This window comes from Apus apus, chromosome 16, assembly GCF_020740795.1.
Source record: "Apus apus isolate bApuApu2 chromosome 16, bApuApu2.pri.cur, whole genome shotgun sequence".
Classification (NCBI taxonomy): Eukaryota; Metazoa; Chordata; class Aves; order Apodiformes; family Apodidae; genus Apus; species Apus apus.
This window is the reverse complement of record NC_067297.1, coordinates 11,500,798-11,524,940: the sequence shown is the minus strand read 5'-3', so window position 1 is coordinate 11,524,940 and position 24,143 is coordinate 11,500,798. Positions and strand designations below refer to the sequence as shown.

General features: G+C 46.9%; 4 protein-coding genes across 8 annotated transcripts in view; 3 read left to right on the top strand and 1 right to left on the bottom strand.

Annotated features, from left to right (window-relative positions):
• Window positions 1-307: 307 nt before the first annotated feature.
• TMED2 (transmembrane p24 trafficking protein 2) lies at window positions 308-7,159 on the top strand. Of its 2 annotated transcripts, XM_051634204.1 has the most exons (5): window positions 308-550; window positions 1,813-2,005; window positions 2,402-2,422; window positions 4,280-4,387; window positions 5,656-7,159. In XM_051634204.1, the coding sequence occupies exons 1-5, from the start codon at window positions 371-373 to the stop codon at window positions 5,778-5,780; spliced, it is 627 nt and encodes a 208-aa protein (XP_051490164.1). In that variant the 5' UTR covers window positions 308-370; the 3' UTR covers window positions 5,781-7,159. The 2 variants fall into 2 exon arrangements, with proteins under 2 accessions (XP_051490164.1, XP_051490165.1); XM_051634205.1 differs by lacking the exon at window positions 2,402-2,422.
• A 770-nt stretch (window positions 7,160-7,929) lies between these two features.
• On the top strand, window positions 7,930-15,891 carry DDX55 (DEAD-box helicase 55). The gene is made up of 14 exons (XM_051634158.1): window positions 7,930-8,048; window positions 8,719-8,769; window positions 8,857-8,943; window positions 9,548-9,639; window positions 9,753-9,815; window positions 10,108-10,257; window positions 10,828-11,017; window positions 11,531-11,613; window positions 11,987-12,118; window positions 12,834-12,926; window positions 13,566-13,680; window positions 14,368-14,536; window positions 14,906-15,198; window positions 15,654-15,891. The coding sequence occupies exons 1-14, from the start codon at window positions 7,941-7,943 to the stop codon at window positions 15,819-15,821; spliced, it is 1,794 nt and encodes a 597-aa protein (XP_051490118.1). The 5' UTR covers window positions 7,930-7,940; the 3' UTR covers window positions 15,822-15,891.
• EIF2B1 (eukaryotic translation initiation factor 2B subunit alpha) lies at window positions 14,763-20,052 on the bottom strand. The gene is made up of 9 exons (XM_051634194.1): window positions 20,002-20,052; window positions 19,820-19,921; window positions 19,597-19,733; window positions 19,392-19,508; window positions 18,831-18,943; window positions 18,333-18,401; window positions 17,301-17,376; window positions 16,980-17,105; window positions 14,763-16,547 (listed from the first exon to the last, which is right to left on the bottom strand). The coding sequence occupies exons 1-9, from the start codon at window positions 20,012-20,014 to the stop codon at window positions 16,392-16,394; spliced, it is 909 nt and encodes a 302-aa protein (XP_051490154.1). The 5' UTR covers window positions 20,015-20,052; the 3' UTR covers window positions 14,763-16,391.
• The window catches only part of GTF2H3 (general transcription factor IIH subunit 3), a 5,419-nt gene continuing 1,323 nt past the window's right edge, over window positions 20,048-24,143 (top strand). The window contains exons 1-11 of one of the 4 annotated variants that reach the window (XM_051634184.1): window positions 20,091-20,135; window positions 20,457-20,536; window positions 20,876-20,982; window positions 21,557-21,720; window positions 21,972-22,034; window positions 22,260-22,289; window positions 23,126-23,154; window positions 23,237-23,311; window positions 23,529-23,582; window positions 23,817-23,885; window positions 24,003-24,138. In XM_051634184.1, the coding sequence (XP_051490144.1) occupies window positions 20,126-20,135; window positions 20,457-20,536; window positions 20,876-20,982; window positions 21,557-21,720; window positions 21,972-22,034; window positions 22,260-22,289; window positions 23,126-23,154; window positions 23,237-23,311; window positions 23,529-23,582; window positions 23,817-23,885; window positions 24,003-24,138 (817 nt within the window). In that variant the 5' untranslated portion in view covers window positions 20,091-20,125. Of the gene's footprint in view, window positions 20,066-20,090; window positions 20,136-20,456; window positions 20,537-20,875; window positions 20,983-21,556; window positions 21,721-21,971; window positions 22,035-22,259; window positions 22,290-23,125; window positions 23,155-23,236; window positions 23,312-23,528; window positions 23,583-23,816; window positions 23,886-24,002; window positions 24,139-24,143 lie in introns of those variants that run through there. The other 3 variants (XM_051634188.1, XM_051634186.1, XM_051634187.1) reach the window with 3 other exon arrangements.

Here is a 24,143-nt window from a genome sequence, read left to right as displayed (position 1 = left end):
GGGGGTGTTCCCGCGCCGCCCGCCCGCCGGGCCACGCCCCCTCCGCCGCTCGCCCAATCCCGCTCCGCGCAGCTCTCCCGCCTCTCTCTGATTGGCTCCTCGCCGCTGCGGATCCGCCCCCGCTCCGCGCTCATTGGTTCCTCCTGCGCGCGGGCCCCGCCTTCCGCGCCGCGCGGTCGCCGCCTCAGGGCTCAGGCGCTCCCTGTGGCAGCGGTCCCTTAACGGCCACCGTAGCACAGGCCGTACGTGGCAGTGGGGCCATGTCAGCCAATGAGCGGCGGCCCCGTGCCCCGGAAGGGGCGTGGCGCCGGGCGGAAGTCCCCCCTCCCTGAGGCTGCCGCCCCGCCGCTCGGTGCCCCTCGGCTCCGCCATGTCGCCGGTGCGGGCGGTGCTGGCGCTGCTGGCCGCCATGGCGGCTCCGGCCGCCACATACTTCGTCAGCATCGACGCGCACGCCGAGGAGTGCTTCCTGGAGCGGGTGCCGTCCGGCACCAAGATGGGGCTCATCTTCGAGGTGGCGGAGGGGGGGTTCCTGGACATCGACGTGGAGGTGAGGGGCGCGGCGCCGCGCCGGCCTGGCCGAGGGCCGCGGGGGGGGCTGCGGGGGCGGCGCCCGCCGGGACTGGGCCCTCCCCGCCTCTTGCGGGGCGAGGAGGCGGTGGCGGCCCCGGGGGGGGAGGCGGTGGGGCCGGAGCGCGGGACCGGCCGCCCGGAGCGCCGGGTGAACCTCCGGGGGCTGGGGCGGTCCCGCCTGGCGGCCGAGCTCGGTGCGGCGGGCACGGGGCTGGGGGCCCCGCTGGGCCGGGCCTGGGGCCTCTCGGGGCCGGGGTGAGGCTCCTGAGGCCGCGGGTCGCGCTGTCGCTGCGGAAGGTTCTGTCCTCCTGCCTCCTGAGCCCTGGAGGTTTTTCCGCCTTACTCTGCCCGGTTCGCTCTTGTCATAACAAACCGTTTGGTGGGAGGAGTGAACAGGGTCTCTCCGTAGAAAAACGTGTTGCTTGTTCAGCGTGTCTCCCTTTGAGTCACAAGGTGTTGGCTCTGATCGGGGTGATTGTCATCTTGAAAGTTGTGGGTAAGTCCTGGTCTTCAACGAGACATCAGATCAGGAAGAGTAAGGCAAAAAACTTCCTCTTGGTGAAGAGCAGCGAGTTTTTTGTTTGGGGTAACCTAAACGTGAGAGAGTCACTGTTGAGGTGGAGTATGATTGTTTAAAATGACCCATCAGGAACAGCCAGAGGGCAGCTGGAGTCAGGAAGGTGGGGAATCCTGTCCAGGTGTCCCTGCTGGCAGCTCCGTTTGGCCTGGCAGGATGGGAGCCACGAGATCCCAGTGATCTGGAGCACTGGATGCTGAGGCCCTTAATCCATTTGGAATGTGTCTGGAGCAGTGTTGACATAAGAGAGAAGGGCTTTTTTTTCCTTTTTGTTTTTCTTCAAATCTCAGAGATAAGGTTTCCCCTGCAGTTGTTCCCTGGGCCAGCAGCCAGGGCTGTCAGTAGCTTGGGTTTTGGTTCTTATCTTCACCACGGGAGGCTGGTAACTTTGGCCAGTAAGAGATGCTTTTGTGTGGGTCTCTCTACCCAGAAGGCTGGTTGCTTGGTTTGTTGGTTTGTTTTTAAGGAAGGTTTCTCTGCAGAAAAACGTGTCACCACTTCTGAGCTGCGGGAGGGAGAGCATGAAGAATGCCAGACCAGTCCCATTGTTGATAATTCTGACTGGATAACTTCAGACTGTGCATGCAGGGCTGTCATGGTGTATTTGAACCCACTGTATTTGAAATAAATAAAATATGTGGTGCTTTGTTCTTCCCACCCAGATTACAGGGCCTGATAATAAAGGAATTTATAAAGGCGACCGAGAGTCCAGTGGAAAATACACGTTTGCTGCCCACATGGATGGAACTTACAAGTTCTGCTTTAGCAACAGAATGTCCACCATGACTCCCAAGATAGTGATGTTCACTATTGATATTGGGGAAGCTCCCAAGGGGCAAGACATGGAGACAGAAGGTGAGAAAAACTCCTGGAAAGCTCCAGCTTGGGAGCTTTGCATGCACGACTGCTGAACTTGGCTGGGACTCCCAGTATTCCTGTTTCTTCAGGCTGTCAAGTAGCTGTTCTCATGCACAGCTGAAAAGGGTGTGGATGGTTTTAGACCTCAGGACGTTATTTAGTGCCAAATCACCAGAGAATCACTTGGAAACTAATGCTTTCATCCTTTAGCTTCTCATCAGTTCCATTCTCTGATTTCTGGTTAGCTCAGCAGGTGTAGCTACTCCAGGCATCATTAGTTGAGCTCTTTGATAAATGTGCTAATATAAAAATTTCCTCTTAGCCATGTAAATGACTGTTTTATCTGCAGCCTTTGGTCCTGTACTTGTGTTCATCTCTTACACTTTCCTCTAGGTGGTGGAGATACCTGGGATGGTATGTGTTCTGCTTTTTGAAAGCTCATTAGCATCTTATCTTTTGCATATGTTGATTCACTAACAGCTAACGTTGGCTTTTCCTCTGTAACATTTGTTTGCAGCATGAGAATGTCTTGTTAATAAACTACAGCAAAGGTCTGATTCTGAGCAATGCTGAGCACCCACAGGCTCCCATCCAGGGGTTCACAAACCTCCCAGCTCCTGGGATCAGGTCCTTCAGCTGTCCCTGGCAGTGTTTGTCTTCTGGTGGTTGTTTGTGGCTCCCAGAAGTGATTTAGTCAAGAGTTTGAGGTGAAATTAAACTGCACCACTTACGTTTTAGGCAGTGTTTGCTTTCCATTGCTCCTGCAGGTGTTGGATAATCAGGGGCTTTTGGAGCTGCTCTTAGGTTCTGAATGATCACTAATGTCACCAGGGGACAAACTTCAAACTTGTCATTTGCTGTAAAAGAAAGAAATGAATGTATTTGGGTAATAACACACGAAGTTTTGGTTAGAAACCACTCACTGTGGCCAGAAGGGCAATCAGTTCCTGTTTTCTATTTTAGCAAGTGAATAACTGTGCATTGAGGGCTTGATACCACTTAAAAAGTTCCTAACTTTTGGTTTTTTTAAAGACTCATTTAAATCTTGTGTTGAGTCTGACTAGACCTGTTGCACAGAACGTCAGTGCAGCTCTGGATTTTTCTCAAGTTCATATTTTTTATTAGTGGGTTAAAACATTCCCTGCAACTTTAATTTCTCTCCTTCCTAATAAACTGAACTTACTGCAATGCCCAGTTGGCCACGAGGGATTTATGATACCAGCAGAGTGAGTGTGGCTGGCACAACTACTTCATTTGAATTGTAGCTGTAAGAGTCTTATTCTCTGCTCCTCTTGTTGGCTGTTTCCCAGGAAGTGTGTGTTTAAAATAGCTTTCTGTGTTCAGATTGGGATCTGAAACACTTGATTTATAAATTAAACTGTAATAAGGGGGCTTCCAAGCCTTCGATGGGAAATATATTGGGTTTTGTGACCTTTTTATTTTTTAAAAGAGAGCTGGTTGCCCAGGGTGTGTCTGTGGGATGTGGCACCTGAGCTGCTCTTGGTGCCGCAAAACTGGAAACAGGGCACGTGATTGATACATTTGGACGTGGGCAGCTCTTTGAGCATGAATGTGTTCAAAAGATCCTGTGACTGACAGTCCAGTCCCTAAATCTTGGATCTCTGACCTACCTCCAGCTAGTTTTCTGCTGTCCCTGATTTGGTGTTTTCCTCCTCTCCTGTTCTCATCCCGCACCAGAGCCGGTTCCTGCCCTCCCTGGCGCCGTGGCTGCTGGACTCTGTGCTTCAGCTCAACCAGGAGATCACAAGATGTGATACTTTGCTCCAGAACCTGATCTCATGTTGCCAGCATCATGATCTTAAGCTAAATCCTCAGTCATTCTAGTTTTGCAAGCTTAACAACTAGGAAAAGCTGCCACCTTAAGATAATTTGCTTGGGACCTATTGGACGGTATCAGCACAATAGCTCCTAGTGTGTGGTGTTGAGCTCCTGTGTCCTGATCTGCTGTTTTTCTGGAAAGCTGGGCCCCTGTTGGAAACAAGTGCTCAGTACTCACTCTAAATTGTGTGTCTTCTGCCTTCTAGTTGGATGTGGAGTTACATGTTTCCCCACTTACTCAATAAATACCAGAAAGACGTGGTAGGAAAAATGGCACCATGAAAACTCAACTTTGCTGTAAAGATACAAAGTTTTCATCTGCACAGACTCTTTTTCAGAACTTCTGTGACAGGAAATTCAGTTGATAAATTTTAACACGTTGTCTTTTGAGTCTATGACTGACTTTCTGATGCCTCTGCAATTATTCCACAGCTCACCAGAACAAGCTAGAAGAGATGATCAATGAGTTAGCAGTGGCCATGACAGCTGTAAAGCATGAACAGGAGTACATGGAAGTTCGTGAAAGAATACATAGAGCAAGTAGGTGTCTTTGATTAAATGCCTTCTCCCCCCTCTTAAATGCACTTATTTCAAGGACAAGTCCATGCAAGCTGTTCCAAGTTACTAAAGAAACAGATTTAGTACAAGTTCTGAAGGACCTGCCCATACAATCATGTAGTTGATGCTTGCAGTCTTCTTCAAATTGGCCTCTCATGGAAGAGGATTGTTGTGCAAAAGAATCTTGGCTTAATTGGGGTAAATTCTCTAGTTCTTTGAATGAATGGGTTCATGAAGATGCCAGTGATTAAATGGTTCTAAGGGACAGGCTTTGGATGGACTGTTACTTCATCCTTGAAGTGAGTGGGGCTTTAATAATGGAGCCAAGTTTTTTTGGTAAGTATTTTGTTGAAATATTTTGTTGTTTCCAAGTGGAGAATATGGTGAACTCTCCAGTCACAGCCCTTGCTTCCTGAAATGCAGCTTTTCAGGACTAAAAGTGCCAAGTGGAGCATCAGGGGAAGCCTAGTGAGAATAAAGGGCAAATATTTGTAATGTGAAAATACAGTGTTATGTTAAAGCCCTGGCACCTCAACTTTGTGAGCTTATGGAAATCTCCAGTTCTGTGACCTTTGTTACTGATGGTCTGATTGGAGAAAATGCTGCATTTTTAGGACCAAAGATGTTGAACCTTTAGAGATCAGAAATTCCCCACTTGACTTTGAGACCATAATACACAACCATTACTTGCAAAAGGTTCTGTTTGGCCCTGAAGGGGCTGCAGGAAAGCTGGGGAGGGGGTTTTGACAAAGGCTTGTAGGGAGAGGACAAGGGAGAGAGGATTAAAACTGGAGATTGAGGTGAGACATTAGGAGGAAAATCTTTGGTGTGAGGCAGGAAGACCCTGGCCCAGGTTGCCCAGAGAAGCTGTGGCTGCCCCATCCCTGGCAGTGCTGAAGGGCAGGTTGGATGGGGCTTGGAGCAGCCTGGGCTGCTGGGAGGTGTCCCTGCCCATGGCAGGGGTTTGGATCTAGATGATCTTGATGGTCCCTTCTAACCCAAATCACTCCATGATTCTGTGAAGGTGGGCAGAGCAGAGGTGCTGCAGTGTCCAACAGGGAGGTCACAACCTCTGCTTCTGTGGCTCAGCTCTCACCTCTGAGACTGCAGGGACCTTCTGGGACATCTCATGCTGTGCTACAAGCACCAGGCCTTTATGTGCAGGACTTCAGTTCCAATGACAAAATGTGTGCCAAGTTTGTTTTAAAGGCTTTGATACTTAATCTTCTCTTTTTGTTTTCTCCCCACAGTTAATGACAACACAAACAGCAGAGTGGTTCTTTGGTCATTCTTTGAAGCTCTTGTATTAGTTGCCATGACACTGGGACAAATCTACTACCTGAAGAGGTTTTTTGAAGTCCGAAGGGTTGTTTAAGAGTACTGTTCTGGTGCTGGATTTCAGTTCACTGTCTACCAAACATCCTGGTCACAAAAAACAGTCATTTAGTTTTCTGAACCCTCTTTACTGAACTGTAAAACTTACTGCATCTGTTCCTTCCTAGTTTAAAAGAAAAAAAAAAAAAAGAAACAAATTGTTTTTATATATCTTCTGTAGCAAAAGCTGTGCTGAGATCTTGTCCCTTGGTTGGCAACACTTCTCTCACTCCCACCTGCCTAGTCTGTTTGCTGAGCCAGGTCTGAGCTGCAAACGCTGTAACCAGCTGTAGTAACAAGCAGTGTCAGTGTCTTCTAACTTTTTCCCCCCTCTTTTCATACTTGGGGTTCTCTCTAGGGAAACGGTACAAGGCCCTGACCTGGCTGGTTGTGTCTTTGACACCTCTAGCCCAGCAGTAGGTGTTACAGAATCCAAACAATCCCTTCTTCACGTCCATAAACTGCCAAGGAGTGACTGGAACTTCATTCTGGTAGTAAGAAGACAGCTGAGGACTTCAGGTCTAGTGTTCATCCCTAGCTGCTATTTAAGAAGAAACTCTTCACTAACTATGCTAATTACATCAAGTTATTCCCAAAGTTCTTTTAAATTAAATAGTTGGGATGAAAATGCCTTTTCTCTTCTGGTGACCTTCATGGTTTTTAGTCTCTCACAGGTTTTCTGTGGCAGCCCCTTGTGTGCAGTGTCTTGGCAAACCATAGTTCACCCTTTGGCTTCTGCAGCTCCAAAGCTCAGGCTGTTGGTGCTGCTTTAGTGGTCAGGAAGCCCAGATTCCTGATGCCAAAGGGTTCATGATCCTGGGGGTTAGTGCTATGCACCCTCGTATTTAAGTTAAGTGCTCTGCCCTCCCTGACCATCATTAGCATCATGCTGAGTTCTGGTGTGGTTTCTTTTTTTCAGGCACGTGTAGATTTGTTTTTTTTGTATAAAGTTCCTTTCCTCGGTTATCTGATGATTGGTTGAATCATTCAAGCAGCATCTGTTGTGGGTGCTGAGCCAGGATTATGTTGTGACTGATGTATATTAGCTGTAATCATTTTTGGGGGCAGGGGTGGGGTCTTTTCCAAGGGGGGAGCCTCTCCAAGGAACACACAAACAGTTTTGTACAATTAATTTAAAATTTGTTACAGGTTTTCATGTTCCAGGTAAAGTTTTTTCAGCCTTGGGCAAACACTTGCAGCAGTTCCTCAGCGAGGTGGCCGCGACACCTTCTTGTGACTGTTGTGTGCCAATATTTTTGTGTAAAAACACTTCAAATTGAATTCTGAGATGTACATTTAAAAATTGCTTGTGAATCTAAAGATGACCCAGGTTCGAGAAATAAACAAATTCTTTAAAAAAAAATAAAATTAAAAAAAGTATACTCTGTATGTGTTTTTGTTTTGGTGCTGTAAGGAAGTGCAGTTGAACGTGCAGATGTTTTTGGGATGATGTTTTGGGATGATGTTTTGGGATGATGTTTTGGGATGATGTTTTTGGGATGATGTTTTGGGATGATGTTTTTGGATGATGTTTTTGGGATGATGTTTTTGGGATGATGTTTTTGGGATGATGTTTTTGGGATGATGTTTTTGGGATGATGTTTTGGGATGATGTTTTTGGGATGATGTTTTTGGGATGATGTTTTTGGGATGATGTTTTTGGGATGATGTTTTTGGGATGATGTTTTTGGGATGATGTTTTTGGGATGATGTTTTTGGGATGATGTTTTTGGGATGATGTTTTTGGGATGATGTTTTTGGGATGATGTTTTTGGGATGATGTTTTTGGGATGATGTTTTTGGGATGATGTTTTTGGGATGATGTTTTTGGGATGATGTTTTTGGGATGATGTTTTTGGGATGATGTTTTTGGGATGATGTTTTTGGGATGCCGGGAGCTTTGTGGGCAGGGAGAGGGAAGGCGGGTCCTTCTCAGCCTCCCCGGGCAGTCGGTGTCAGCGCTTCCCCGTGGCCCGCAGGAGTGCTGGCCACCCCAGCCCGCTTCCCCTCAGAATACCGGTTTCATTATTATTTCTTTGTTGCTGTTTCCCGGCGCGGGAGGAGAAGCCGGGCGGGCCGGGCCGCGCCTGGGCCGGAACCAAAGTGCCGCGGCGCCCGGTCCCGCCCGGGCGGGGGGAGGAGGCGGGACCGGCCCGGCAAGATGGAGGCGGTGACGGAGGGCGGCTGGGAGGGCCTGCCCGTGCCGCTCAGCCCCGGCGTGCTGCGGGCGCTGCGGGAGCTCGGCTTCTCCCGCATGACCCCGGTGCAGGTGAGGAGGCGGCCCCGGGGCCGGGGGAAGGGGGAAGGGGGAGCAGGACCCGGGGATGGGGAGCAGGGGAAGGGGGAGCAGGAGAAGGGGAAGGGGGAGCAGGGCCCGGGGATGAGGGAGCAGGGGAAGGGGGAGCAGGGCCCGGGGATGGGGAGCAGGGGAAGGGGGAGCAGGGCCCGGGGATGAGGGAGCAGGGCCCGGGGAAGGGGGAGCAGGGCCCGGAGATGGGGAGCAGGGGAAGGGGGAGCAGGGCCCGGGGATGAGGGAGCAGGGCCCGGGGAAGGGGGAGCAGGGCCCGGAGATGGGGAGCAGGGGAAGGGGGAGCAGGGCCCGGGGATGAGGGAGCAGGGCCCAGGGATGGGGAGCAGGGGAAGGGGGAGCAGGAGAAGGGGAAGGGGGAGCAGGGGAAGGGGGAGCAGGGCCCGGGGATGAGGGAGCAGGGGAAGGGGGAGCAGGGCCCAGGGATGCGGGCGGTGCCCCCGGGCTCGGTCGCAGCCCTGAGGCCGCAGGTCAGAGCAGCGTGTCTGGTTTCTGTAGCAGCGAGGGAAGAGTCGCTGCCCTTGGCTTCCCCTGGGTCACGTTTGCAGAGCTCCCCTTGTGGGGATTTAGCCCCTGTGAGTTTTGCTCCCACCACAGCCGGTTCAGCTCTTCCCCTGATGTTTCTCTTTAGTCTGCGACCATCCCGCTCTTCATGAGGAACAAGGACGTTGCTGCAGAAGCAGTGAGTGCTTTTCTGGCTCGAGTCCCTGGCTTTTCTTGCCTTGCCCCAGGAGCTGAGGGAGGGCTGACTCTCTTTCCCTTCTCACAGGTAACAGGCAGTGGCAAAACCTTAGCATTTGTCATTCCCATACTGGAAATTCTTCTCAGACGGGAAGAAAAATTAAAGAAAATGCAGGTAAGGGGAAGTTAGTCCTTTCTGAGGGTGGTTTTAAGATGTGCCAGTGAGACTTGGCAGCTTCATGAAAAGTGCCAAGAAGGAGAATTGTGTGCACACAAAGTGCTTGTGTGCTCAGCTCTGTGGTGTAGCACCAACAAACTGTTCACATCTTGAAAATAGATCTTGGGGGGCTTTCTTTGCATGTAGATACAGTTTTTATTTGACATGGTTAGAACAGGGTGCTGAGCTCTTAGAAAAATGATGAAAAGTTATAAAAGTATCAAATATGTTGGAACTGCTGCAAACAAGAGCCTTTGGGTGCCTTTAGCATCCATTGACTTGGAAAAAGTCTTAGCAGACAGGGAACTTGCACTGTTATTTGCTAATAAATATAATTAGATACTGCTCTTAGAGCAGAGGTGTTTTGCACACTGGTATAGTATCTCTTGGTGAGCTTTTTCTCTTATTTTGTGTATTTTGTTCTATTTCTATGGTAATTATTTCTCTGAAACTAGGATCATACACATGGCTCATCTTCACTTAGCTTGTAAGGGAGAGTTTTGCCCAAATCTTTTTTCTAGGCTGCTGCTTCCCCTCAATTCCTGTTGTTTTTCCTGTGCAGGTTGGAGCTATAATTATCACACCAACAAGGGAATTAGCCATTCAAATTGAGGAGGTGCTGTCCCATTTCACAAAACACTTCCCTGGGTTTAGGTGAGTGAACTTCAGGCTTGTCACAACCATAGTTCCTTTTTCTTTGACCTTGTGTCACTCAAAAACTACCAGAACTGAAAGGTGACCCAAACCTTCCTGTTTTATCGGTTTAGTCAGATTCTTTTAATCGGCGGCCGGAATCCCATGGAAGATGTTGAAAAGTTCAAGGAACAGGGGTGAGTTGATGGTCAGTAATTGCTACCAGGGCCTCACAGCTGGGGTTCCCTGCCCATGCTTGGGGCTTTCAGATCAGGGCTCTGGTCCTGCAGGTGCTCAGGTGTGGTGGTTCTGCAGGAGCGGGTGAGAGTGCACACTGAGGGAACTGGTGGTGGTTTCCTGGAGTGGGATGCAGTGAGGCACTAAGGACGGATCGTGTGTGAAATCAGTGCCATCCATGTGCTGTGTGGGTGGAGAACGTTTGGCAGCTCCCCCAGAGTCCTCACCTTGGAGCGTCTTGTTCCCCAACAGTGGGAACATCATCGTGGCCACGCCGGGCCGCCTGGAGGATCTGTTCAGGAGAAAAGCAGATGGGCTGGATCTGGCAGGCTGTGTGAAGTCCCTTGATGTGTTGGTGTTGGATGAAGCAGACAGACTTCTAGACATGGGCTTTGAAGCCAGGTATTTAAATGCTGAATTCTAGTAATTCTTATGAAGTTTTAAATGGGTTCATGTATGATTGAGGAGAATGAGCGTGGCTTGTGATGACCTCTGAAGTTAGATTTGATCTGTGTTGTTCTTTTACCTCTCTTTGCTCTGCAGGTAAAGCAATTGCTAAGAGGGGAAGAGAATCAGGGAAGGTGGATGCGTGGTGAACACAGAGCTTACAATTTATTTTTTAAGATCTGTATGAACACAGAGAATCATGGAATGGTTTGGGCTGGAAGGGACCTTCAAGATCTTTTAGTTCCAACCCCCCTGCATGGGCAGGGACACCTCCCACCAGATGAGGTTGCTCAGAGCTCTGTTAACACTTGATTAAATATCATTTACATACTGGAATGGCTTAAAACACTTCAACAAATAAGCCTTGATGTCCCTTTTCTCTTAAAGTCAGTTACCTCAAGGGAAGGTGCTACACACTTGGCACCTGTAGGAAGAGCTACTTGGTTTATAAACTCTTCCAACACTTGAGCTTCTTCCTGAGGGAAGCCTTGGGACACTTCATGTTTCACCTGTGCTTCCTTGCAGTTTAAACACCATCCTGGACTTTTTGCCCAAGCAGAGGAGGACAGGGCTGTTCTCAGCAACTCAGACCCAGGAGGTGGAGAACCTGGTGAGGGCAGGTCTGAGGAACCCCGTCCGCATCTCGGTGAAGGAGAAGGGAGTGGCTGCCAGCAACACCCAGAAGACTCCAACACGCCTGGAGAACTACTACATGGTGTGAACCTCTGTGCTTCTGAGGGTACATGCCCTCACCTTTTCCCTGGTTCCATCAGGAAGTTTTTAAATCTTTGCCAGTTAGGATCACATTCGTAGAGGAACCAGAAGTCTTCACAGACAGAGCTCTTGCAGATTCTTCAAAGATCAGTAAATTAGAGGTTAAGTCAGCAACTGTGTTGTTTCCTGCTCTGTGAGGGTTTTTTTTTGGCAATTTCAGAGAAGTGGCTGTGAGGGATCCTTGGGATTCTGCTTCAGGAGAGGGATTGTGGCTGGGGAGGGGAAGGCTGGGAGCTAAAGTGTTTGGTTTTACTTAAAACAAGAGTAACATTACATAAAGGAGTAATATTCCACATGATGGAATATTGGAAATTCCACTTCTGTGGAGCAAATAATGAATATTAGGGAATGATGTCCATAGACATTTACCAGCTCTCAGAGAATGGAGGGAACTGGCAGATCACTTGGTACCAGGGCCTAGTTCTTACTTGTTTTTTTCCTTTGCATAGTACAGATCTGCAGAGCAGATGAAAAATTTAATCAGTTGGTGCATTTTCTTCGACAGCACAAACAGGAGAAGCATCTTGTCTTTTTCAGGTAATTGTTTGTGTTTCATGGTGAACAATCTGGTGTTTTGTGACTGCAGGTTCAGAACAGGTGCCTTGTGTCGCCGAGGACACCACTGTGGTAACACTGAATCATTTCAGTAGCTGTCATGGGGCTTAAAAAGAAGCTGATCATTGCTTCATGTCAGGTTTGCCTTGAATTTTATTGAATGAAACATTTTATATGGATTTTTAAAGTATGGCATCATAGGTGATCCTATGTTAGTTATAAAGATAGACGTATGTTAAATAAAAACAGGCAATAGTGCATGTTTCTGAAAGGTCTCAGAGCCCCCCAGCGTGAGTGAATCAGATTAAAAATGCAGCATCATCTTTTGCTTTTATGTCTGTCTTGATCACAACAGCACGTGTGCCTGCGTGGAATACTATGGGAAGGCTTTGGAATCCTTAATTCAACAAGTGAAAATCATGAGCATTCATGGGAAAATGAAACGCAAGCGGAACAAGATTTTTACGGCTTTTCGGAAGCTCCCGGGGTAAGAACAAACCAACAGGCTGATCCAGCCAGAGCCAGAAGCAGTGAGTGGTGTGTCATTTTGTCTTTGCAGGATGTTGAGAGGCTTTCACCCCTTTTAGCTTTCATTTTTTTTATTGCATAGGACCTGCCTCCTGGCATTTTATATTATAGGAGAAATAATGAGCAGCAGACTGGGAGAAGCCTGTCAGGGCTTCTATGAACACACCTGTGGTTCAGCTCTGGTGGGTGTAATGTTGATTTAAGAATAGAACTTGTAATGGGAATTGACTCTTTTCTTACTGATTTCATAGAATCACAGACTGGTTTGTGTTGGAAGGGACCTTAAAGATCATCTAGATCTAATCCCCCCTGCATGGGCAGGGCCACCTCCCACCAGCCCAGGTTGCTCCAAGCCCCATCCAACCTGCCCTTGAACACCTCCAGGGATGGGGCAGCCACAGCTTCCCTGGGCAACCTGTTTCAGTGTCTCACCACCCTCACACTGGAGAATTTTTTGCTGCAGTGTAAAAAATTCCTCTTCATAACATTACGTAGAATTTTAGTTGGTGAAAGCTGCAACTGCCTTAAAATAGTATGTCTCTTTTCAAAAACCAAAATGTTATATTGTTTTTTTCCTACTTTTCCCAATGTAGGTGCAGAATTCACAGCTGGGTGGGGAGGCTGGCTCTTTTCAAATGGCATTTTAATGACATTGTGCCTTTTCTTCCTCATAGTGGCATTTTAGTTTGCACTGACGTGATGGCCCGTGGCATAGACATTCCAGAAGTGCACTGGGTTTTACAGTATGACCCACCCAGCAGTGCCAGGTACAGCTTCAGATCTGAAGAACCTTTACTTGTGGTCATGCTACTGTACTGTTCAGATATAAACTGGAAACACACAGCTGTGGGAAAACACACTTAATTGCTGCCTGGAAACTGGTCTGAGTGACCACACAAAACAGTGGGTGAACAAGGAGTCCAGAACATGGCAATTTTGGTTGTAAATGATGTGAATTGAAATGACTTTGTGTTGCTTGTGCAGAAGCCCAAGGGGTGTTGCCACCCCCCTGTGGAGGGGCTTTCTGGTGTAGGCTTGGTATGAGGGTATCAAGGATGTAAGGAGAAGTGAGACACTAGTGAGCAGGGACAGAGCTGCTCAAGGAATGGTACATTTCAGATCACAGGAAAGGTGCTTTGCCCTGTATTTTAGCTTCCATTGTCATCCTGCTCCCAACAGCTTGAACTTCACCCCCAAACAACGCCCCTTGCTTTAGCACACGGTCCCAACAGCTGAGTGGGGCTGCTGCAGCTCATGTGCTGCATTTGGCTGCTTCCTGTAGGTTTAGTTCAGAAGTGTGCAGCACTTCACATTCTCCATTCCACAAGATTTGCCTTTTTGCTGTGTTCATTCTGCAAAATGAGCCTGAGCAGCTCCAGCTGAGCTGATCTCTCCTGCTGTTGCAGCGCCTTCGTGCACCGGTGCGGGCGCACGGCGCGGATCGGCAGGGTGGGCAGCGCGCTCGTCTTCCTGCTTCCCATGGAGGAATCCTACATTAACTTTCTCTCCATCAACCAAAAGGTGAGTAGACTTTCATTCTTCCCCACAGCAGGAAAGGGCAAGGGGACAGGCTTTTTGTCACAGGAGTCTTGAAATCAGAATTTTCTGGGACCTAAGGTCACGTGCTGATGTGTTTGAGCAGGGATGCACGATTAAAAAAACCACGAGGGCTGCTTCTTAATCACCAGATGTGACACTGTTGAACTCAACTGCTCCCAGTGTTACCTACTGGCTTTGTAATAACAATAAGAGATGCACTGAGTAAGGAAAGGCTTTTTCATTTCTGAAGCTGAGCAATTCCAGAAGGGCAGCAGTGGGTTACACTCCTACCCCCACCATCCACCACCGGTTTCTAGGCTGCGCCCTCCGTGTTCTTCATTTTTAACTCAGATAATTTCCTGTGCCTGGTCCTGCATTTCTGGGATTCATTGTATGAATTCTCTAAAGCCCTGCTGAGGACACAGCTTGATGAGGCATGAGGTGATGTTGCCTCTCGGGAGCTCCAGTGTGTGAGCTCTTCTAGGACAGGACAACCACGTGTGGGGCTGAATGGTGGAGTGTTGAGATGACCAGGTAGAAGAGGGAAAGGGGCTCCAAGCTCCCTCAAGATGCTCTGGGGAAGAAGTGTGTGTTGGAAGTTTCACAGTGCATTTTAAATCATTCAGCTGAACTTTTCCTTTGGTTTTCTCCTTCTTTTCTGCTTTTCAGTGTCCCATGCAGGAAATGAAACCCCAGCCCAACGTGGTGGATCTCCTCCCAAAGCTGCAGTCCATGGCCCTGGCTGACAGGGCAGTGTTTGAGAAAGGGATGAAGGCATTTGTGTCTTATGTCCAGGCTTATGCCAAGCACGAATGTAACCTGATCTTCAGAATAAAAGGTAGTTCCCAGCAGGAGCTGGTATCTTTTACTGTTTTTTTCAGAAAGTATTTGGTTTGACAAAAAACAGTGTTACTGTTCACAAGGTTCAGCTACTGATTCCTGACCTCAAAGTTACTTTCTGTGGCATTAGTTTCTGGCAAAACTATTTTTCCAAGCAATTTTTCTCATCATTTTCAAGTGAAATTGTTTAATTAGCAAGATTGACCAAAACTTGCACAATAAGCATAAATAAAAGTGACTTAGTATTGTTACTAGTATTAAGTATATAATGCAAACAAGACAATAAGATCTTTTTTTCTGTGACTTGCTAAGTGAAATTCTATTTTTATCCAGCAGAAAACTGACATTATCATCTTTATCTCAACAGATCTGGATTTTGCTAGCCTTGCCAAAGGTTTTGCATTGTTAAAAATGCCAAAGATGCCTGAACTAAGAGGAAAATGTTTTCCAGACTTTACTCCGGTCACTGTTAATACAGACTCCATTTCATTTAAGGATAAAAATAGAGAAAAACAGAGACAAAAGCAATTAGAACAGCAAAGAAAAGAGAGACAGGAAAATGGAGGGAAAAAGAATTTCACAAAGAACAAAGCCTGGTCAAAGCAGAAAGCCAAGAGGGAGAAGAAGAAGAAAGTAACAGCTAAAAGGAAGCGTGAAGAGGTAAAAACTGCCTGTTGGGCCAAACCACATGTGGTTACTGCAGGATGGGTACAAACTTCCACATGGCAGAGCTGTGGGATGTCAGGTGGATGGAATTGATGACTGTAAATTAACTTTTTAGGACCTTGAAAGGACAAGGTTATAGAGTTTTTTAAAGCTAAACACTAAAACAACTTCCTCAGCACTGATGGCAGCCAGTAATGCTGCCACTATAGGCTTTTTTCCTCAGAGCTCCAGCATGATGTTGGAAAGTTGCTGATTTTAAAGTGTGTTTTTTTTTTCCCCACCTTGTTTTTATTTTCAATTCTCAAGTTTCTCAAGGTGGTTTCCTAGGTAGAAATTGAGTATTATTTCCTGCTTGAAGTCTCTTGGCAAAATCTGAGCTGTAAACTTCTGTATAGGATGAAAAACCTTTGGTATTGTGTTTAATGTGTTGTTTTTCAAACTGCCAACAGGGCTCTGATATTGAAGATGAAGATATGGAAGAGCTGCTGAATGACACAAGACTCTTGAAAAGATTAAAAAAAGGAAAAATTAGTGAAGAAGAGTTTGAGAAGAGATTAACAGGCAGCCAGAGTAAACTCAAAGCAGAAACTGTTGCTGACTTAGAGTCTGAAGGTTGACAGTTAATTTTGACCACACTTTTACATTAAAACACTGCCTATTTCAATAAAACTGTATTTTTATAACAAAGCAATGGTGCAGAGAAGAGAATTGAACTTATTTCTTCATGAAGAGACCTGGTGTCCATGAAGAGACTCAAGCAAGCCTGCAGTTAGGATCAAAGCCAACCACTCACTCATGTGGTGTGGCTGGAGCTGCAGGTTTCCAGTAGCAGCCTCATGCACTCACTCATCTTTGTTTTTTTCAGGTACACACCACAGATCAGGAAGGAACAGCATCTCAGGATGGGTCTAAATACACTGTATTTTATTTTACAGTATCCAAGTACTCCACCCATCTGTAAAATAATTTATTTTAGGTTTTTAGAAGCTGTGGTGAATTTTGGAATTTTTTTTAATAGTGGTCCATCCACATGGAGTTTTGCTTTAAAAACTCAAGAAGGCTGATCATTAAATGAATCCTTATAATGTCACCTCCTTCCCACATCCATGTAACTTGTATCACCTCCCAAGTTCTTACAGCTGTGACAGTCACTGGAGAATCTGATGCCTCCTGCACAAAGTCCTGTGTTACAGGTAGAGTTTAATCAGTTCATCACTGACAGCTGATGGAGTTAACACACCCAAGTCTGTGAACAGCAATGTAATTAGTGATGGTGATGTGTAGTCAATCCAGGGATGCTCCTTTGTCAGGTTCTGATTTGTTTTCAGAGTGTCTGCTTTGTACTAGAAGGAAATGGAGACTATTAGTTCTTAGGCAGCTGCAAGTTCTCTTCTCTTTTGGGCAGGAGTGGTGCTGTAGCCCTGAGCAGGGGGTTGTGGTAAAACTGAAGGAAGTAAATTGCTTTAAAATGAGGCACAGGCTGGTACCTTCAGCTGATTTGATGTACTATGTAAAGTACAATTTTTAGTTCTGAAGTGTATTGATTTAACTGTTTCTTGCCCTCAGCTGCTCCTGTGCCCCAAAGGAACCACTCTAGGAACTCAATGTTTGTATTTCAACCAATTATGGCTGTTTGACATGTGGCTGTAACAGGGAGCAACTCCTTATCATGTAAAGTAGCTAGAGCAGAGAGATCCAGATTAAAGAAGACTGACACAGAAATGTAAGTGTGCATCTGTCTTAGCTGGCTAAGAAGTAAATGGAATTTCTCTTACCTTAAACTTGTCTGGGACGTCCTGCTGATTTAGAGGAAAAAGTCTTACAAACTTGAAACTTTCTGCTACCACATAAAATGGCTTATTCTGAGCTTTGGCACACACAGCAATTTGATTAGTGCCAATCTGTGGAGACAGGTGGGAAACAACATGCAAACTCAGTGTTAATGTGACATCATAATGCCCAGTTTCCAATAATTAATAGACTTACATTGGATAATGTCCAACTAGAAAAGATTTTTCAGAAAGCTTTGAATTCTTCAAAGAAACCAAACTTTAGAAGTTTAGAGTGAATGATGTGATGAACTCACTACCTCTTACCTTGTTAATAATGCCTCCACTTTCAACTACACCTTCAGCACCAACTAACACCAGGTCCACTTTCTCCATAATGTAGCTGTTCAAATGGGGAAGAAAATCCAAGTCTCAGTGGGTAACATGACAAACGACTTCCTGAACAGGACAGAAATTGGTAATTCAAACAGTTTCACTTTTCTGAGCTAGTTTTATCTACCTCTGCAAATCCATGTGCTGTTGCACATCCTTGGAGTGAGCTCTCATCTGCTTCCCTGGCAGGAATATTAAGTAACTGGGTCTTCTCCAGCCCCACCAGACCTTGGCAACAGTGTAAATGGTGGGAGAAGTTTAAATCTGCCTGGGAATGATACTCAGATACAGGACATGGGTGCCCGTGATGAGGTGCTACCTACACAGGGAAGGGTAACTGGACTGAGATAACCTTGGCCAAATACACAGGATCCAACCCCCTCTTTCTGTACCTCCCTCCAATCCCTGTTGTTAACTGAAAATGCAGATCTAACAAGAAAACCACCCACAAGTAATGAGAATAGACTTAATGTGTCAAACAGAACTTGTAGACTTGTCCAGTCACACCACCAGCTTCCCTAGATGGGAGGTGCCTTGGGAAGCAGGTGTGTATCCTCTTGGAGGCAGCCTTGGACACTGTGCACTTAGGCAAGAATTGAGCTTACTAAGCAGTGGTCATTTAATAAATAGCTTAAGAAAGCCCCAAATGATGACACATATGCCAATCAGGAAGAAAGTAGCCTTTTTGCTTAGCATCTCAGTTCTTTTTTACAGATATCCCCAGGTTCTACACTCCAGGTCTGACTCCTTTGTTCATTCTAACATACAAACACCGAGTATTTGTTTTGTAGCAGGTTTATTCTCCTAACCCTGCACCTAAAGGTGTAACTTGTTTAACTCGTTAGGTGACTATGACAAACTAGGTAATAACCTCTGGGGTTTGAAGAAGCTTCTAGGAAGCTTCCATCTAACCTTGCCAAAATAAAATTGTGATGAAAAATATTAAGATTTAATGATCAGACTTACCCAACTGCAGCATCCAGAATCACAGTCACAGGGATGTTCAGCTTCCTCAAGGCTTTTGCCATTTTTTGCCTATTAAAAAAAATACAAACATGTTTGAAGCTTGAAAGTATCTATTTATTTATTAAGACAAGGCTAGAACAATATTGTCTGAAAGACTGAAACCCATGACTGCCCATGTTCCTTTGCCTGCAGTTCTGGTTTATGATGTGCTCTCCCAGTTGTGTAGAAATGGAAACAAACAGATAACAACAAACCCAACAAAAGTGACTGGAAGTTTGCAAACCTTTGAGGAAAACTTAGGTAACTGTTAGTGGAATATTCAGTAATGAAAATTGCTTGCCAATAATTTACTTGTCCAGAATAATGTGATATAACTGAGGATTAACATTTAGAATCCTGCAAACAAGCCTGGCAGCTTTTCTTCAGGTGTAACCGATTTGATGTGACTTGTAACTTAACCCATTAACCAGGATAAAACACAAGTTAAGGAGTACTTGCCCAGCTTGATCTGGCTGTGACTCAGTCACGTAAACACTGAATCTCTTCTTTGACTCAACAGCTGCTTCCAACACTCTGAGGACCACCCTTGAGTAGGCATGTGTCAGTATTTGCTGGGAACAGAAGAATAACCAGGCATGACTTTGTGCTGAGCTCTGGGAAACCCCCAGTGAAGGGTGTCGTGGCTTCTACTTCATGCGACTGATCATTGGTGTTACAGAATGAGGTGTCTCTTGTATTCTACAAGCACAGGAAAGCTGGACTTGGTGGCCTCCTGTGATGCAGCCAAGGGGGGGATGATCTAGAACTTTAAATGGGCATGTGAAGCTGTGACTCCTCAGCACCTCTGAGAAGCAGACCTGAAGTTATAGTTGGACTGCAGGGACAGTGAAGTAGGGGAAGAGTCTTAACAAAGTGATGAGTGATGCTGTGTCCGTGTACTTGCAGAAGTGACCACGAGGCAACATCACACGTTAATAAACTTTGCTGCCCTCCCCTTTTCCTCATTACTGCAAGCAGCAGAGCTCCAGAAGAAGAGTGCCCCAGCCTCGACCTACTTACAGCACCATCTCTGATGAAAGGATGACACAGCTTGGCGATTTTGTTCCTCGAGAGAGAGACTTTCCTGAGGAAGATCTCCCCGCGCTCAATCATGATTTCTTTGCACTTGGAGTAGTCCTGGAAAACACCCCGATGGCTGCCGTGAGGCGGGCGGGTCCCCCGCGGGCAGCGGGGCCGAGCGGGGGGGGGGGGCTGCCGCCCTTACCGAGTACTCCAGGGAGGTGAGGCTGATGAAGCGCAGGAAGAGCTCCCCGCCGGAGCGCACGGCCACCGAGGAGTCCACCCCGGACAGGGTGTCGATGGCGGCCAGCAGGCTGCTCCGCAGGCCCTGGATGGTCTCCCCTGCGGGGAAGTAGAGGTTCACGCTCAGCGTGGCAGCCTGGGGAGACCGGAGGTGACCGGCGGGACCCCGTTCCCCCCGGGCTCACCTCGGTCCTGCCGCAGGAAGCCCAGCAGCACGCGGATGGCGGCCACGGCCGAGGCCACATCGGGATCGTCCCTCAGCTGCGCCCGGAAGGTCTCGATCAGGTCTGCAAGGCAGCGGGGCGCGTCAGGCCCGGCCCGGGGTCCCCCGTGTCCCCCCCTGTCCCCCCGTCCCCGCCCCTCTCACCGTGCCCGCTCATGGCTCCGCTCCCGCCCTGACGCCTCCGCACCGCGGGGCGCCTCGTGATGACGTAAGTCTCGCTCTGGCGTCATCAGCGGGCGCGGGAGCTGCGGCGGCTCCGGGCGGCGCGATGAGCGCGGGTGAGGGCGGCGGGGCCCCGGGGCAGGGCGGCGGGGCCCCGGGGGGAGGGCGGCGGGGCCCCGGGGGCAGGGCGGCGGGACCCCGGGGGCAGGGCGGCGGGACCCCGGGGCAGGGCGGCGGCCCGGCTCCTGCCGCCGCTCCGGGGCCCTCGGGCGGCGGGTTCCCCGCGTTCCCACCACCTGCTCGGCTGGGCCCGGCTTCTCCGAGTCCCCGGCGGTCCCGGAGAAACCGCCTCCCCCCCCCCCCCGCTCGGGGCCTCCCGTGGCTGCTCGGTGTCCGCAGGCAGCGGGAGTGACGCCGCTGTGTTGTCGCTTTTTCAGAGGATGAGCTGAGCCTGCTGGTGATCATCATTGACACCAACCCCATCTGGTGGGGGAAGAAGGCGCTAGGAGAGGCTGAGGTGTGTCCTCCGGGTGTTGGGTGCTGCTGGGGGTGACTTGTGAGGGACACTGTTTTGAAATAAGCCTTGTGAAGTAACCGACAAATGGGATTAGCCTTTGACTTCTGAGCTGTGCTAATGCTGCCTGGCTGAACGGCTGCGATGGATGTTAGGATAGGCTTTTGAAAACAGCCAGTGTTGTGTGTTTAGCAGAGCTGTTTTTGGTGAGTGCTCCCTGAGAAGGGAGGGTCTTTCAGCATCTTCAGGTTCTTTGCGCTGCCCTTGTCTGAGGGGAGTCTTCTAAACTCCTTCACTGTAAATGTGACTGTGCTGTACCTGCTTTCTTCTTCTCTGGGGCAGTTCACCCTGTCGAAATGCATCGACGCAGCGATGGTGCTGGGAAACTCCCACCTCATCATGAACCGCCCCAACAGGCTGGCTGTGCTGGCCAGTCACACTCAGGAGAGGTACGGCTGCTCCTTCCCGGGGCACAGCTCTTCACTGCGCTTCGTCCTCTGCTTTCCTTGGAGTGTATCATTGAAACCAGGTTGAAAATGTGTCATTGTCTTAAAACCAGAAGCTAACTAGACCTGTGTAGGCACTAAGATTATTTCTTTCCTTACACAAAGCAACAAAGGGGCTTTTAAGACAAAAAGGGAGTTTTAAGTAGAAATTTACTTTAAAATATATATTAAAAGGGAGAGAGAACATGGTAGAGATGTGGTTAGCAGGTCAGTGCAAGTGGCAGAAGTTTCCTGTTTAGTGATTATTTTTCCTCCAGGTATTTGTGAGTCTCAGATCTGCCCTGACCCTGGGCACAGTGTCTGTTTGTCAGTTATTTTAAGGAATGTCTTGAAAGAGAGAAGGTGAACGTGGGTTTTACTCCATTTTGGCTTTGGAGATTTCCTGCCTTAGGTAGTCTCTTTAATATCTGAAGTATTGCAGTTATTTGCTTTCTACACCTGGTTAGTTCATTGCTTTTCTTCTTATAAGGTTAAAGGAAAAGTATTGCTACTTGTTTTTTTTCTTTCCCTGTTTCAGCCGTTTCTTGTACCCTGGGAAGTGTTGGACTTCTGCAGATCTCCTTGGAGATGGTAGTAGCTCCATGGAATCTAATTGCTCTGGCAGCAAGGATGGAAAATATGAATTGTTAACAGCAATAAATGACGCAATTGCAGAAGAAATTAAAGACCTCATGACAAAAAGTAAGGGAAAGAAAACTCTAGGCTTAGAGTTGCAAAACACTTGGACTCTCAAGAACTTGTAGGAATTTCCTTCAGTTTGATCATGTGAATTTTAATATGTTCAAAATAGATTAATTTTATTATGTTTGATGCTTCAGGCCCCTGCATTGATATTATTTGCCAGAGATAAAACTTGTAGTATTTTGTATGGTTGGCCTCAGCTTGAGTTTTTACACATGAAAGTAACTTTTGCAATTTCTCTTGTATTGCAGCTGACATGAGGGGCCAGCAAACAGAAACTCTCTTAGCAGGGTCACTTGCCAAAGCACTTTGTTGTATCCTTTTGATCATGGAATCTTCAAAGTCTTTATCTGTTTTTAAGGCTATTTCATATGATAATAGTGCTTTAATGTAGGTTTTACTAGTCCTGTTCTGTAATAGTATTGAAAATTGAAATGTGTGCCTCATAACTGTGGGTCATGGGTATTGTGGTGAGTATGTGGGGTGGATACTGGAGTTATTTCCAATAACAGAATCTAGGTTCCTTAGTGTCAATGTAGATATCAACAAGGTGAGCAAAGAGGTAAAAGGTAAGGACTCTGCTCCTGTTTTGTGTACTTACATAAGTATTTAATCAGAATAATTGGTATAAATGCATATGTACATACAAACAAATGCATGCTTTGTCACCCCCCAATTTCCTAAATTGGCAGTCATAGGCACAGATTTATTCCTGGCCATTTGAAGTTGCTCAGTTTAAACTAGATCTGAGTGGCAATTAGAAATAAAGGATTTGATCATGAGTCCACATTTTTATTCTGATTTTCTGTTGCCTGCAATTGAAACAAGTAAAACTGAAACTGGAATCTCCTTAGAACAGCTGGAGGAAAGTCACAAAATGCACAAATCCTCTTCCAAAGGAACCACCTGCAGAGCTGTGATGACAGTTAATTCCTTATCATTTTTTGTCTTCCTCTTGTGACTTCTATAATCAGGAAAAGTGCTATTTGTGCAGCTCATTTTGGAAGGGGTGTATTGGACTAGAATCACCTTTGCATTTCAGGTTGCTTTAATCAAGGAGAAATGCCATTTAACCTGAGAGGCTGTTTCAGACATTGGGCTGGTGATGAACAGCTTTGAGCATTTCTGTCCTGATCAACACGTAACTGCTTTTGGACAAGAACTGGGATGGGTCTGCTTTCATAATGAGTCTGAATTAGTCTCCAGATATTTGTCAAATATTTCTGCTGCTCTCTCTGCCACTGGGACTGTAAAACAGTTTCATATGCATATTTTAGCTGAAAAGTTCAATCTAACATCTTGGATGTGAGATATCTGAGATGTTAGATTCTACAGAATTAAAAGGGCAAACAACAGGTGACAGAAACAATGTGCTCATGTATGTCTTTTTCTTTTTAATGCTCAGCTAATCAAGAAATGAAGTCAAGGATTCTGGTAAGAACTTCTCTCAGTTTTCTTTGAGTCTTGAAAACTAGTGATATTATTCAGGCTAACAAGTTTGAATTGCTTTATTTAGGTCATAAAAGCAGCAGAAGACAGTGCATTGCAGTACATGAATTTCATGAATGTCATCTTTGCAGCACAGAAACAGGTGAAGCTGGCACTTTTTTTGTAGATACTATCTTTTATTAGTGTGTGAAGAGAACAAAATTGTTAATTTCTCTTATAATTCTGTTGTGATCAAGTGAAAGAGCTTCCAGATGGCTGTGGTGGTTCTGCAGCTCAACAAGCACGTGCGTTTATAGTGGAGACATGAGAACACCTTGGTCCCAGCTGAGTTTGATTTTCATTCATTTCTTCTCTTGCAGAGTATTTTGATTGATGCCTGTGTCTTGGACTCTGACTCAGGTCTCCTACAACAGGTACAAACTTCCTATTCTTATTTGTTATTTACCTTAATTCATAGATAACTTGGTGCTTTGTAGTTTGACATGTTCTCAAGCTCTCTTCTTTCCTTTGTATCAAGAGTGGGTGTGGAAATAGATTCAGTGGGTCTGACTGTTTCAACATGCAGGCCTTGAGCAGGATGTGGATATTTTAAATACCCTGTTAGTCACACAAAACACAACAGTCTGATCATGTTTTCTGCTTTCCAGGCTTGTGACATTACAGGTGGGATCTATCTGAAAGTGCCCCACATGCCATCCCTTCTGCAGTATTTGTTGGTAAGTCATTTAATAAAACACATCACTGGTTTTGCTGTGTCAGATGTGGAATCTTACTGACTTCACTGCCAGCACTGCCATTCCAGTTTGCAAAGTGCTTCTTCTCTTTTCATGCAGTGGGTATTTCTCCCTGATCAAGAGCAAAGATCACAGCTTGTCCTTCCACCTCCAGTTCATGTTGACTACAGAGCTGCCTGCTTCTGTCATCGAAATCTCATTGAAATTGGTTATGTGTGCTCAGTGTGCCTGTCAAGTGAG

Coding starts and splice junctions, on each gene's coding strand:
- TMED2 (XM_051634204.1), top strand. CDS start 371: ATGTCGCCGGTGCGGGCGGTGCTGGCGCTGCTGGCCGCCATGGCGGCT. Junction 2,006..2,401: donor GCAAGACATGGAGACAGAAG/GTGAGAAAAACT, acceptor ACTTTCCTCTAG/GTGGTGGAGATACCTGGGAT. Junction 4,388..5,655: donor TGAAAGAATACATAGAGCAA/GTAGGTGTCTTT, acceptor TTCTCCCCACAG/TTAATGACAACACAAACAGC.
- DDX55 (XM_051634158.1), top strand. CDS start 7,941: ATGGAGGCGGTGACGGAGGGCGGCTGGGAGGGCCTGCCCGTGCCGCTC. Junction 9,640..9,752: donor AAACACTTCCCTGGGTTTAG/GTGAGTGAACTT, acceptor TTATCGGTTTAG/TCAGATTCTTTTAATCGGCG. Junction 9,816..10,107: donor GAAAAGTTCAAGGAACAGGG/GTGAGTTGATGG, acceptor GTTCCCCAACAG/TGGGAACATCATCGTGGCCA.
- EIF2B1 (XM_051634194.1), bottom strand. Junction 19,509..19,596: donor TCACCTCCCTGGAGTACTCG/GTAAGGGCGGCA, acceptor GGTGTTTTCCAG/GACTACTCCAAGTGCAAAGA. Junction 17,377..18,332: donor ATTCTGGATGCTGCAGTTGG/GTAAGTCTGATC, acceptor CCATTTGAACAG/CTACATTATGGAGAAAGTGG.